Source organism: Thermobia domestica, chromosome 10 (assembly GCF_964235325.1).
Source record: "Thermobia domestica chromosome 10, izTheDome1.hap1.1, whole genome shotgun sequence".
Classification (NCBI taxonomy): domain Eukaryota; kingdom Metazoa; phylum Arthropoda; class Insecta; order Zygentoma; family Lepismatidae; genus Thermobia; species Thermobia domestica.
The window spans coordinates 252,213,998-252,226,995 of record NC_137463.1 but is presented as its reverse complement, the minus strand read 5'-3'; the positions used below and the strand labels follow the sequence as shown (position 1 = coordinate 252,226,995).

The window sequence follows — 12,998 nt, the reverse complement described above, 5'->3', positions numbered from 1 at the left end:
TATCTTTGTGATTGGTTCAGAATAAGCTGCAATTCAATTATAACGGACAAGCATGCTTTTTTTATCGGAAAATAAGCCTAATATATGGTTTTAAAGTGAAAAGTGGTCGGCAACTAGGGGGTGGTCGAAGACTGGCACAATCACCCTATTAAATTCGTATAATAAAGTTTACCAATATGTTTAATTAATTAATTAATTTTTTTACAGCAAACTAATTATTTTTCTGTACGAATAGAAATGGAAGCATATCTTTGTTGTTTTCTTCACCAGGGGTAACATGCTCATCGGATCATTGTTGCGGGGTGAACAGATGTTGTTCCAACGAGACAGAACACTGTTGTCCTGATAGCATTGAAGGTTATATTCATTGTTGTGGATCTGAATACGTTTGTTGTGGTGAGCTTATATGCTGCCATTCAGGATATTTCTGCTCTCGTGGAAGCTGTTGGAAGTATGTATCTGTTTTTACTTGACACTTCAGCATTGAAGAAAGTTATGCATACAGAAACGAGAAATAGTCAAGAAGTGGTTTTCTTCTCTATGTTAGATTATTAGTGAAAATCTTTTGGCATTATTGAATAAAAACTTTGTTGAGGAATTCAAAGAAAGTTTACAGATTGACACAGAGCTTATTTATCAAAAATATATGATTATATACAGGGTTGGCAAAAACCATGGTTTTAAATAAAAAACAGGATTTTTAATTTAAACCCGTTTTTTAGTTTAAACCAGGTTTTCTTTAGTTTTAATAATTTGCTCTATGCATTTGTATTACATATGGACAGAAATAAGTTTGTTTGGCCTTGGTGTTATTATAAAACAACCGGGTTATGCTGGAAGGAGTCACATAAGCTTAAAGCGGAATCCAAACCGCTTCTCGGCTTACACCCGAGAGAAATTGTCCTCCATTTGAATTCGAAACTGGAACAAATTGGTCACAAATGCGGTACGTCTGCCGACCCACTCACGAAGGACTCTTGATGAAATTATGTTGTACTGATCTTTACATATTTGTTAATATAATTGTCAAGAGCCATTTCAGAAGGATAAAAAGATAAACAGTTGCACAAGTGAAACCATTATACAGAATTACATATGGACAATTTCAAAATACTGCAGAGTACAGAAGAACTAATTTAGTCCAAGTTAGTTCACTACGACTTTTATTAGTCCAAGTTAAAGAAATACAATGAATTTCGCTTAAATAACGTTTCCTATACGGACTAGTTTGCTAAATAAGATTACAGAAGCTTCCGTAGAATGCCCCAAAGAAATCAGAAAAAACGTTTGAAAGAAACACAGGTATAATATTAAGCGATACAAGCTTACTCTTATCATTTGTAAGTATATCTACCTGACCTACAGAGATGAACTATGTATCAAACAAAGGAAATTTTATTTACAAAATATTTTGTTATAAATTCCAAGAGCGTAGAATTTACCCTAAGGTAAAAAATGAAATGTGGTAAACGATGGCAGCCAACTGCATATGGGAGTTATATTGAGTGAAGCTCAAGACGAATGTTCGAGCACTATTAAAATATTACCATAATTGATGAAAGAAAACTCTCATGCAAGTTTCATTAAGCTACTAATTTTTGCTGGCTTTGTCAAAATTTTCCTCTACATATTGGACTGTTTAATAAGAGCGCTAAAATAGTTTCAAGAGAAATGGTTAACTATTAATAAGTGGCAGGACTACCAACGTATGTGAGCTAAACTAAGTTGTTTAAAATAATCAACTTTCGTCTAATAAGAAAAGTAACGCTGTGTCATCGTTTTGATTGACGTTTGCATAGCTTGGAGGAATTAGGCGAATCTTAAATAGGCGAAACTTGAAACCCCGAAATATATACCAAAGATACTTCTGATTTCAATAAATGCCTCTCGTGGGGATTGTATGACCGCCTCTCCCCCCAAAAAGTACGGCATTTCGATGTATTTTATTAACAGTAAACATTATTAAAACGAAACAATATTTAGATTTTTCTTTGATTGCAACTGCATAATAATAATAACCTATTAAAAATCACAAAATAAACATTCATAAACTTATAAAAGAAACAAAAGTTGCTTTGTAGCATAATCTCTTTGAGTAATGAATGCTGAATTTTGGTCTGAATGTAATACTAATAATATACGGAAGTAAAACGGGCTAACCCACAAATGTGTCTTCACCAAGATTTTACGAACACTTACACCTTTACGAACATTTTTCATATTTTGGTTTAAACCAGTTTTTTTTAAACTAAGCATTAAACCACACACACACACACACACACACACACATATATATATATATATATATATATATATATATATATATATATATATATATATATATATACAGGGTGGTAGGTAACTCCACCGACAAACTTTGGGAGGCGATTCCTTATACGAAATGAAAGAAAAAATTCTCATAAACATGGGCCGAAAAATGCCTCCTTTGAGAGTTATGATCCATTGAAAATTCGAAAAATCATTTTTTAAAAACTCCTTAACTTAGAAACTATAGTACCTAACCCAAGCGGTTTAAAGAATTACACAGGAACTGGTATACGCTCTATCTAAATATCGATGTTTGAGAATTCACTGGTACCAGCGAAACGAACGCACCACTAGTACTTAAATGAGTATTCCTATACTTCAACTTCCTTTTCACTGTTCCTTTCACCGATAACGAAGGATGGTAAAACATGGATATTTAGATAGAGAACGTACTAGTTCCTGTGTAATTCCTTAAACCGCTTGGGATAGGTCCTATAGTTTCTAAGTTAGGGAGTTTTGAAATATAATTTTTCTAATTTTCAGTGGATCATAACTCTGAAAGGAGGCATTTTTCGGCCCATGTTTATTAGAACTTTCTTCTTTCATTTCGTATAAGGAATCGCCTTTACGAATTTTTTAAACTTGACTTTTTAGTAACGTCGCGTCCTTTTATGTTACTTGGTTATTTACCTGAATACCTGAATGCGACAAGAGAAATGTTTGTCAGATATTTCCTTAGAACTGAATGTTTCATGGGCACATGGTGGCTATCAATATGGTATTGGAAATATGAATAGGCATAACGAAAATTGAAGTAGCATAGATTAAACACTAGTTTGTAGATAGCTAATTAAAAATGGGTACGTTTTCTCATTATCTCAATAATGAAAATTATGTATAAGTATAATTGCTACAAATTTTGTGAAGTATAATGATAAGCATTGAAATATATAAATTAAATTAATATTTAATTAAGTATTACTGAATGCATATAAAAGAAAAGATTTAATTAAGTGTTAAGTTACAGTGATTTTATTTTAAAGAAATACTTATACATTAAGAAACGATCGAAATATTAGTGCTCAATGTTAATTATTATGTTCTTGATTAAAGCCTTCAACATTTCAATTGCAGTTTAAGGAAAATAAGTTTGGATCTGTGTGCATAATATCGACTGAAACGTTATACGAGTGTAATAATCAAATACTATGTAGAGACGGCATTTTACATCACATACAATGAGAATCATGTATGTGTAAATATTAGGTTAATATAAAGGAAATATTTGAAAGAAGCTCTAAACTCACTTCAGTAATACAATACACCTGGACAAAATATGAAAACTTTTAATTTAACGTACCACGATTATGCTCATTAGGCAAATAATTAAGACAAGTGAATCATGATGGAAGAATTAATGGGAAAAGAGTGTGTAGAAAACGAGAGTACCTCGAGAAATCTCTCTGACACGATGTTGTCCACCGTAAACTTCCTTGGCTGGGAAACGAATCAAGACCTCACATGCCAGACGTAAACATGAGCAACCATGCTCCCAGGATGGACTAATGTCATGAGCAGAACGTAAAAAATTGTGTGCATGTACACTTCTGTTTATTATAGTTGTCTGATATCTTTAGAGGTTATATACATAGAATCAACTTTTATTTTCATGAAAGAAAATTTGATGTATGTTGTTGCAAATGTGCGGAAGGAAGAGAAAGATGATTCTTAAAGAAGTTTCTTTAAAAAGATAAAAAAAAATCAAGTTATAATTAAAAAAAAACTATTCCTGGAAAGTGGCTATCTCTGAAACTTTCATAATCAAATTCTAAGTTCCATTTTCACAACGGAGCAAACAACGGGTCACCACGGTGGCAAATAACATTATGAAAGAGAGCACGTTATGTGTTATTAGAAATACAATACAATTCTGCCTTCGGTGCGAGCGGTCCCGGGTTCGATTCCCGGTGGGGGCACTCGGTCGAAAATGTGTAAAACGCTTTTTCAGACCAACCTCCCTGAATGAGGTTTACCTCATTCACACCAGGCAAATGCCGGGGTGGTACCTATCTTATAGGTCCCAGTCCGCTTCCTTCCTTCCCTCACTTTTCGCGGATTGTGTGCTCGCCGAAGAACGTCATCTCTCAAAAACGTTATGGGCTAAATGGCATTAGATGCCAAAAGCCCAGAAATCTAAATCCTAAATCCCTGCAATTCTGTCATAATGTTAGTTATTATACGTTTAACACAGACCACACATATATACGTATTAACCAATTTGCAGTAGAAAGGAAAAGTCACAAAATATTCGGAATGACGCGATTAGGTTGTCTCTGTTTGTAATTTGTGGAAAACCGTTTGCCAAGAAGCCATACTAAAACCTACCGTCGTAGAGTACATCCTATTTTGTTATTCTTACTTGGTTCCCTTTTCCTATAATCAAACAGTTAGAGTTTCACAGTCTAAAAGAATTGTCTTGTAAATTTGATATTTTCGTAATATTTTGATTCCATACATGTAAAGAGTATGAGAAATTACTTTTTTTTTTGCTCAGATTAGTGATATTCATATTTGCCATATAGGACACATTGGAACTCTTCCAATAAAATTTAAGAAACGATGTTGTGATAGTAGTCTGTCCCTCTTGCCTTCTCACTACGTACGAGTATACTATAAACCAAGTTTGAATTGTGTAACTTGAGTTTCATCTCAGATATTATAGTTATAACATATATTTTGAACATGTCTCCTCTTTAGTATACATATTTTAATGAAAATAACATGATTGCAATCGAGGTCGAGCCAGGCAGTAATTATGCTCATTAATCATTTTAAACCGTTCAGCCATTTTCTTTTGATAATGAGAAGATTATTATGTATAACCCTTCTTCGATTTATTCTTCATATGTAAATATTAAATATTATAGAAGATGAGCCAAACCCGTTTAGAAGCTACATTAGTATAAACACTGTGAAATGTGGTCACTTATTAACTCCTTACGCAAGCGTATGGCAGTATATACTTTCACTTTAGGTGTATATAAGTGTGCATGTAGTCCAGGCATTTTATAAAAAAGTTGAGAAAAAATTCCTATAAAGCTGAATTTTTCAGAGTAAATCCCCTGTTCATGTACTTTAATATACCAAAAGTCCCCTACTCTCCGACTCGTGCTTTCTCTCAAATTGGCGGACAAATATGGCTGCCATGAAATTTCAACTTCACGACTTTGGGCGACAATAAGTTTCTTCTTTATGGCATCTTGGATACGTATGAAGTATATATGCACACAGGAATGATTGAAATTAAATTTATATGATATTTATCATATCAAATTTCAATTTTGCTAGGTTTAAATTTGTTATATGTATAAAAAAATCAAACCAAATATCACTTTTTTATGCTGGGAGGCACATTAAAAGAAACATTAGAAATTAGGAAAATTGTTTGAATAAAAGTTGAAGATAATTTTGTGAGCATTAAAATGAGGTATTTACTTTGCCTTTACGTTACTTGATATATATTCTATATAAGATTTATTATATACCTTATTATGTACCTTATGTATACATTGTTAAGAAGCCAAAAGTTTCCTACATCATCAATTTCATTCTCAGATTTATAAACAATTTCTGTATTTTCACACTCAATCCCGAGACAGATTTTACACATTTGAGAACATTTGAGACCAGTAAAAGGACATATACATCAAGTTGAACAGTTGTTGTTTGCAGTAATGTTGCAAATACATCTGATAAAATCAAGAAGTTGAGGTGGTATAGCAGTGTTGACAAGTAGCAGCCTCTGTTAGAGTTAGCGTTGCTAGCTGGAAATTCGCTGAAATCGATTACCGAGACACTAGTCCTGAAAAGAGAACACGACAAAGGAAGTCAGGAAGTGACTTAGAAGATATGTGGGCTAAGGTTTGTGCAACAAATTCCGTTGTGCACATAGTGGATGGTCATGCATTTTCATGAGCAGTGAAAGCTCACATTCTAACGTCTATTGCTCTGATTAAAGATATGTGGAGAGTTTTCAGCCAAATAGATGAGAGTTTGTCGACAACCTAAGAATTAAATTTTCACTCTTTATGAATGATCCCGCAAGAACAGAAGAAAGTTTGCTTAGAAGCACTGAAGTGATATCATTCCAAGAAGTAATACCTGCTTCCTATATGAGGGCTGAATAAGTTGAACGTACAGCTAGACATTGGTTGCAGTATATTGAGCAAGTGTAAACTGTTACTGTTTATTAGATCTGAAAGGACTGGAGACTGGCAATTCCATTTACTTGCCAGAAAGCTCATGCTGCCTTATTTGCATGCAGCGAGTCGTAGAAATTATGCCAAGTGTTCACATTTATATGTCCAGCCAATGAGAGATTTGAAAAGAAGAATTTATCCAATTGAATATGAGAAATTGATATGTAGTTTTTTTACAATCCGTAGAAGTGACCCTTTGTGGAGTGGAGTGTAGTCTTATATGGTAATTGAACAATGTCTTATGCGTCCAATGAAGATATCGGGCAGGATTAACACAGGGCAGAGATATTACAGATAGTACTTGTATCCTAGTGCGCTGCATACTGACAACGACAGTTTGTCTGGATGTAAGTGAAGAAGTTGACAATTTTGTGGTATATCATCCTCTTCGACAGAACAACATGTTGAACTTCACGAGTCCCGACAAATTCATGATAGATAGGAAATTAAAAATGGATTGACGCTCATTCACCATTTGCAGCACAAGATGACCCTGAATACTTCAGATGTGTAACTATTGGTCTTGAATCACAGAAAGCAACAATCTGTGGCGGAGAAAATGAAGTAGCAACTAGCATAATGAATAAGATGTGTTGCAAGAATTTTAGCGATTTAAAGCAAGGCGAAAAGATCCTGTCACACCAATTTCAGCACCGAGAAATAACTTTAAAGTTGCTGAAGATGTGCTAGAGATCAACCCTCTTCAGTTGTTCATTCGCACAGTCTGCGTTTTAAAATCTCAAGCTGATCTTTCAAAGTATTTGTCGTATCAAATTAGCAACTTCTCCACCAGCTCTCTTCGTTGAATTTTTAATGAGAAAATAAAAAAAGTTAAAGTTTTCATCGTGATTGAAGAAATCATGCCTTGAGTAGACTGTCCTACTAACTCCAAATTTGTCATTGATGGTAGATTTTGCTACATCGTGTGGTTTGACCTTCAACAACATTAGACACTGCTATTATGTACGGCAATCTTTGTAAGAGATACGTCGTGCAAAAGCACGTTTCTTCATCAGCAACAATATTTTTTTCATGATATGATTCCACAACCACAAAAATACTAGAAACAGAACGCCCGTCATTGAGAAAGACATCAGCTTCCATTGCTTGTCTATCAGAATATAAAATAATCGTGAAACAGGATGAATTTCTAAGAAACTCCAAAGAGAAGAACAGATTTATTGCTATACTGACAGACTATATAATCAAGACAGGAATTGAAGTACAACAAGCAGAAGGTTATGCCGATCCCTTAAAAGTATCAGCTGCATTTGAGATTTCCAGTAAATACCAGAAACAGTCACTGTTGTAGGCTCAGACTTAGATCTATTTGTTAGTCTGCTGGCCAGGGCAATATCTTAAACTCCAATTTTGTTCTTTTGGCTAAGCTCCAGCACTAGACCAAATAAATGTTTTGACATTTCAGCGATTCAGAATAAACTTGGGACATTGAAAGACGACAATCTTTTTCTTCATACCAAGACAGGCTGTGGTGCAACGTCAGCTCTGTACAAGAAAGGAAAGAAAAGTCCATTTCAACTACTTCAGAAGAACTCTGAACTTCTGGAATTAGTAAAATCGTTCAACGAACCCAACCTACAGGCTGAAACCATAACCAAAGTTGGGATAATGTTTCTTGTAAGCTTATATGGAGGCAACTCTTGTGACGGCCTAAACAAACTTCGCCGTATCTCGTTTAAGAACTAGTGTCTCGGCAATCGATTTTAGCAAATTTCCAGCTGGCAATGCAACCTGTAACAGAGGCTGCTGTTGTCAACAGTAGCTAAGGGTTTACCATCAAGTAAAACAGTCTCGATTGTCTCGATTCACTCGATTGGGGATGGACTCGAAAACGAGGACAATTACGTCCCACTCCAACTAATCTAGAAGCTGCACCATCTGAACTTTTTACTTTTATCAGATATACTTGCAAGATTACTGCCAACACCAACTATTCAACTAAGTGTGAATCTTATTCTGCTGGTCTACAATGTTCTTAAATGTGTAAAATCTGTCCAGGGATTGAGTGTGAAAATACAGAAATTGTTTATAAATCTGAGAACAAAATTGAAGATGTAGAAAACATTTTTGTTTCTTAATAATAAGGTATGTAATAAATCTTACATAAAATCTACAAGTTACGTAATGGAAAAGTAAATACTTCATTGTAATTCTCATAAAATTATTTACAACTTTTATTCAAACAATTTTCCTAATTTCTAATTTGTCTTCTAATATAATTGCCTCCAAGCAAAAAAAAAGTTATATTTGGTTTGACTATTTTTAATCTATCAAAATTGAAGTTTGACAAGATAAATATAATAAAAATTTAATTTCAATCTTTCCTGTATTCATATATACTTAATACGTATACAAGATGTCATAAAGAAGAAAGTTATTGTCACCCAAAGTCGTGAAGTTGAAATTCCATGGCCGCCATTTTTGTCCGCCATTTTCAGAGAAAGCACTCGTCAGAGAGTAGGGGACTTTTAATATGTCAAAGTACATCAACAAAGGATATTCTTCTGAAAAATTCAGCTTTATGGAAATTTTTTCCAACTTCAAGGTATTTTAGGTACGAAATTCCTGGAGTAATGCGGTACTTTAATTTTCGGTAACATCTCGGCATTTTGATTCGTAGAAAAGCAGCCCATGTCTGAGAATAAAGATGAAACACAGAGTCTGTATTCTAGAACCTTCGAAGCTAGAAGATTTTGCTTTTGGTTCGTCGTGACTTGCTTAAATTAAGTTCATATATCTTCCCAGCGTGAGACGGGTCTGAGATACAAATTTTTAAGACGTTGTTTTCTCACTGGGGATAGAAATTAAAATGAAAATAACATTTAAAAAATTCGGCTGTAGGAATGTGTTAGTTAACTTCAGAAACTAATTCCAAACGATACCATCCGTTTCTGCATTATCATACTTTTTGTTAAAATCTTTTGTCGATAGCATATGACTGCTTAGCAATTGGATACAGTAAGTAATAGCAACACTGCTTGTTTTGAAACAACACCGACAACGTTTGGGAGGTGATTCCTCACATTAAGATAAAAGGTATAGAGTAACCTGGGTGAACAAATGCTTCCTTTTGGATTTAGAGGCTGTCGAGAACATAAGAAAATGAACTTTAAAAGACCATGGCTCCAAACCTACAGGACTTACCGTAGTCAGGTCAAGACTACACTTAGGAACTAATGTATGCACTATCCAAAAATACATGTTTCATAATCCTTAGGCACTCATGCAACAATTTTTATAGGGACAGTCTGGCTACAGGCATATAATTTGAAGTACTCACCAACTACCTGAAATTATCTATCTTAAGAGGACTTACCTCAAAATTTGGATTTAAAAAAATACATGAAATCTTCAAGTTTTACGTTCCACGATTATGCCGTGTAGGCTAAAAGGAAAAGGAGACGGTGATGATGGAAAATGAAAGTAATGGTGGAATGAAGAGAGTGGAAGGAAACTGGAGAACCCCGAGGAAACCTACACATACGGTATTCGTTCACCACAAAGTTCACTTGATGCGGGCTCGGATCGAACCAGGGACCTCTTGCGCGAGAGGTGAACGCTCTACCACTGAGCCTGCGAGGGCTCACACACAGTTCGGACGAGTGTACATCATTGTATACTTCTTTCCAGTATGTAACACTGTGGTTTAATACTAGTTGTATTTATTTTACGTATATTTGTTTATTATTATTATTATTATTATTATTATTATTATTATTATTATTATTATTATTATTATTATTGAGGAGCACAAAACAGAACTTGTGACGTTTCTCCGAATTTTCACCAAAATAACTCGTAAAAATTATACTTTTCTATTCTTGTTCATCCTTTTCCACCTTTCTAAATCACACCTAATTTTTCGAATTGAGATACCATTAACTAAAATGGCTCGAGCGCTTTACATGTCAAGTTAACTCAATAGCCAATGAACGGCCAGTGATGCTATGACGCTCTGCGCAGGGTCTAAAGCATCGCTTGCAAGTAAGAAAAGGCAGATTGTATGAAAGCATGCGTTTCAAGTGCAAGCGTAGTTAGCAAAAAGCCAAGCAAACGCCAACTGGCCGAAAGGGTGTACTTGCTACTAGGGTGTATTCCCACTTACTTGGGTCAGTTTATTTAAAATAAATAACTTCAAGATATATTCTGCATTTAACTATACAACTTTTCGTAGTGGTAGTTTTCAATTTTAATTTCGTTCTCAGTGATCAAGCTATGATGATTTTACGTACTGCGTTTTGTACTTATTTAGTCATGGCAAAATTTCGAACTCAACAAAAAGGTTAATTTAATATGAAATATTTACTACAAAGGAGCAAAAGTTTAAAGAAAGGTGGTCGAGACCTATAAGTTAAGCGTATACAAATATTCGCATTGTGTAGCAGTAAACAAACACCGGTCACAATGAAATGTATTACTTGTTTACTCGCGTAGTCGCCCTCGTATAATAGTCGCACTTAAAGTTTGAAGTAAAAACCTTCACCAAACAATTTCCCGCTTAAAAGTCGCAGTCTACGAGATTTTTTGTCTTGGTCAATGAGACTTTTTTTCTTTCGAAATTGCTTATCTTTCTTGAGTCCGAACAAAAAGCATTCCGTGTTTCCTGACACGTAACGTCGTGACCTATCCACCAAAAGATATCAGAAATCTACTTCCAGACTCGATTCTGCGCGCACCCCTAAACGTATAACTCATCCCAATATGGCATCTGTTTACAACTACATTGTCTGCTCTGACATTTTATCGTATTGCCTCGAGAGTTTCAAACATCTGGTTGTGAATCCAAAAAAATCACTTCCTGGCTGGCAGACAGCCTTTGGTGCCAAAGCAACACAAACCATCTTCGTTGCTACGCGACTTCCAGTTCATTGACGTTCATCATTATTGTAGTTGGAAGAGAACGTGGCCTGGTCATTACGTGTTTAACTGCTATTTACGGGAGTGGAAACTTCGGTATTCATTTATCGTATTTAATGTTTTACCGCATGTAGGCTATACTTTATTTTTTATGTTGACACAATGATGTATGTATCCAACTTCAAAATTGTTTTGATAGTAGCGATAACTGAATGGCAGCTTTCCTCGCATAATAGTCACAGTTGGATTTTCACGTTAAACATTGATACAAAAAGTGCGACTATTACGCGCATAAAGGCGGTAAAATTCGAATTTGGAATGTTCTTATTAAGAAGTGATGATTTGTTCATGAAATATTGTTGAGGAAGTGGGAAAAAACGTGAATAAGAAATAAACTATGAAGATACAAGTCGTAACACATTTCTATAGAAATCATCACATCCCAAAATAAAATCTGAAATCGTTATCATTTACATTAAGACTATGATTATTCGAGAATGCGTTTCCGATGCGTTAGCACCTGCAGCGAACGCGACTTAGGTGGCTACGTGGTAATTTTACATTCAGCATACTTGTAAATCATACTATGAGCCAGTCAGGGTGTCCAGGCCTTACTGCGATACTCTTATTCTTATTCATGCGAATTCCGAGAAATAAGCCTATTGTGTTACAAAGATATTTTCTGTGATTAGCTAATTTTTTGGAGTTTCCTTGTATTTTTGTGAATTTTCCTTTGTTTTACACGCATAAACTTCATAATAGTTCCAATACTCTGCACAAAGTATATTGCAAGCAGCTGTTTCTTGCTAAAATCCCCTTGCCTGGCAACACGTCTTTTCTTTTCTCCTTTCCTTTAGGCATCTTTTATTGATTCGGAAACAGCAAGCGGTCTATTGTTCCGAAACGCACCAAATGCGCTCGAACCAACGTACTCTACGAGCTTGTATTGCTTTCGCGTTTGCAGTGCGTTGTCATTACCCATCCACATTTAAATACATGGTCAGCGTGTTCCTAGCGTATTCATGCGCCATAAGAACGCGTTACGAACGCATGGAAAAGCCATATACTAAATTCTACTATTGTTAAAAATTCTGAATGAACTAATAAAAATTTATCTTTCTGATTTCAGTTACCAAATAATTTATATGCCCTTCATATTTGCGGCAGTAGGAATGGCCGTCGTTGCGTTTAAGATGTACTGGAAGAGAAGACCCCAAAGAATTGGTACATGACCTGTTGCTCAAGTTACTCAAGGCTCACATACCTTTAAAACATAATGCATCATATTTAAGATTAATATACCATGTGCTTTTCTTAAACAGTAATATTAAAATACCAACAGTGTGAAAATTAGAAGTATTTGTGTGTGGATTTGTCCGAAGCTAATTTACCTATTTCATGTTTTATTTTAGTCGAAGAGATGGAAAATTTCATTGGATGATATATTCTCCAAAAATGATTGTGATGGAGCCATAGACTCTAGGAAAGAAAAATGACTTAATGGGACTTTCTTACAAGGAAACTTTTTCTGGTGTTACACTAAATGTGGAACGAGACTATGGTCAATCGCTTTGTGTAAGTGAACAAGTTAAT

The 12,998-nt window shown here is 34.8% G+C and overlaps 1 protein-coding gene across 1 annotated transcript in view; it reads left to right on the top strand.

Annotated features, from left to right (window-relative positions):
• LOC145662202 (uncharacterized) overlaps positions 1 to 12,786 on the top strand; it is a 31,661-nt gene extending 18,875 nt beyond the window's left edge. The window contains exons 3-4 of the mRNA XM_081727535.1: positions 271 to 451; positions 12,535 to 12,786. Of these exons, the coding sequence (XP_081583661.1) occupies positions 271 to 451; positions 12,535 to 12,637 (284 nt within the window). The 3' untranslated portion in view covers positions 12,638 to 12,786. The remainder of the gene's footprint in view (positions 1 to 270; positions 452 to 12,534) is intronic.
• The last annotated feature ends 212 nt before the right edge of the window (positions 12,787 to 12,998 follow it).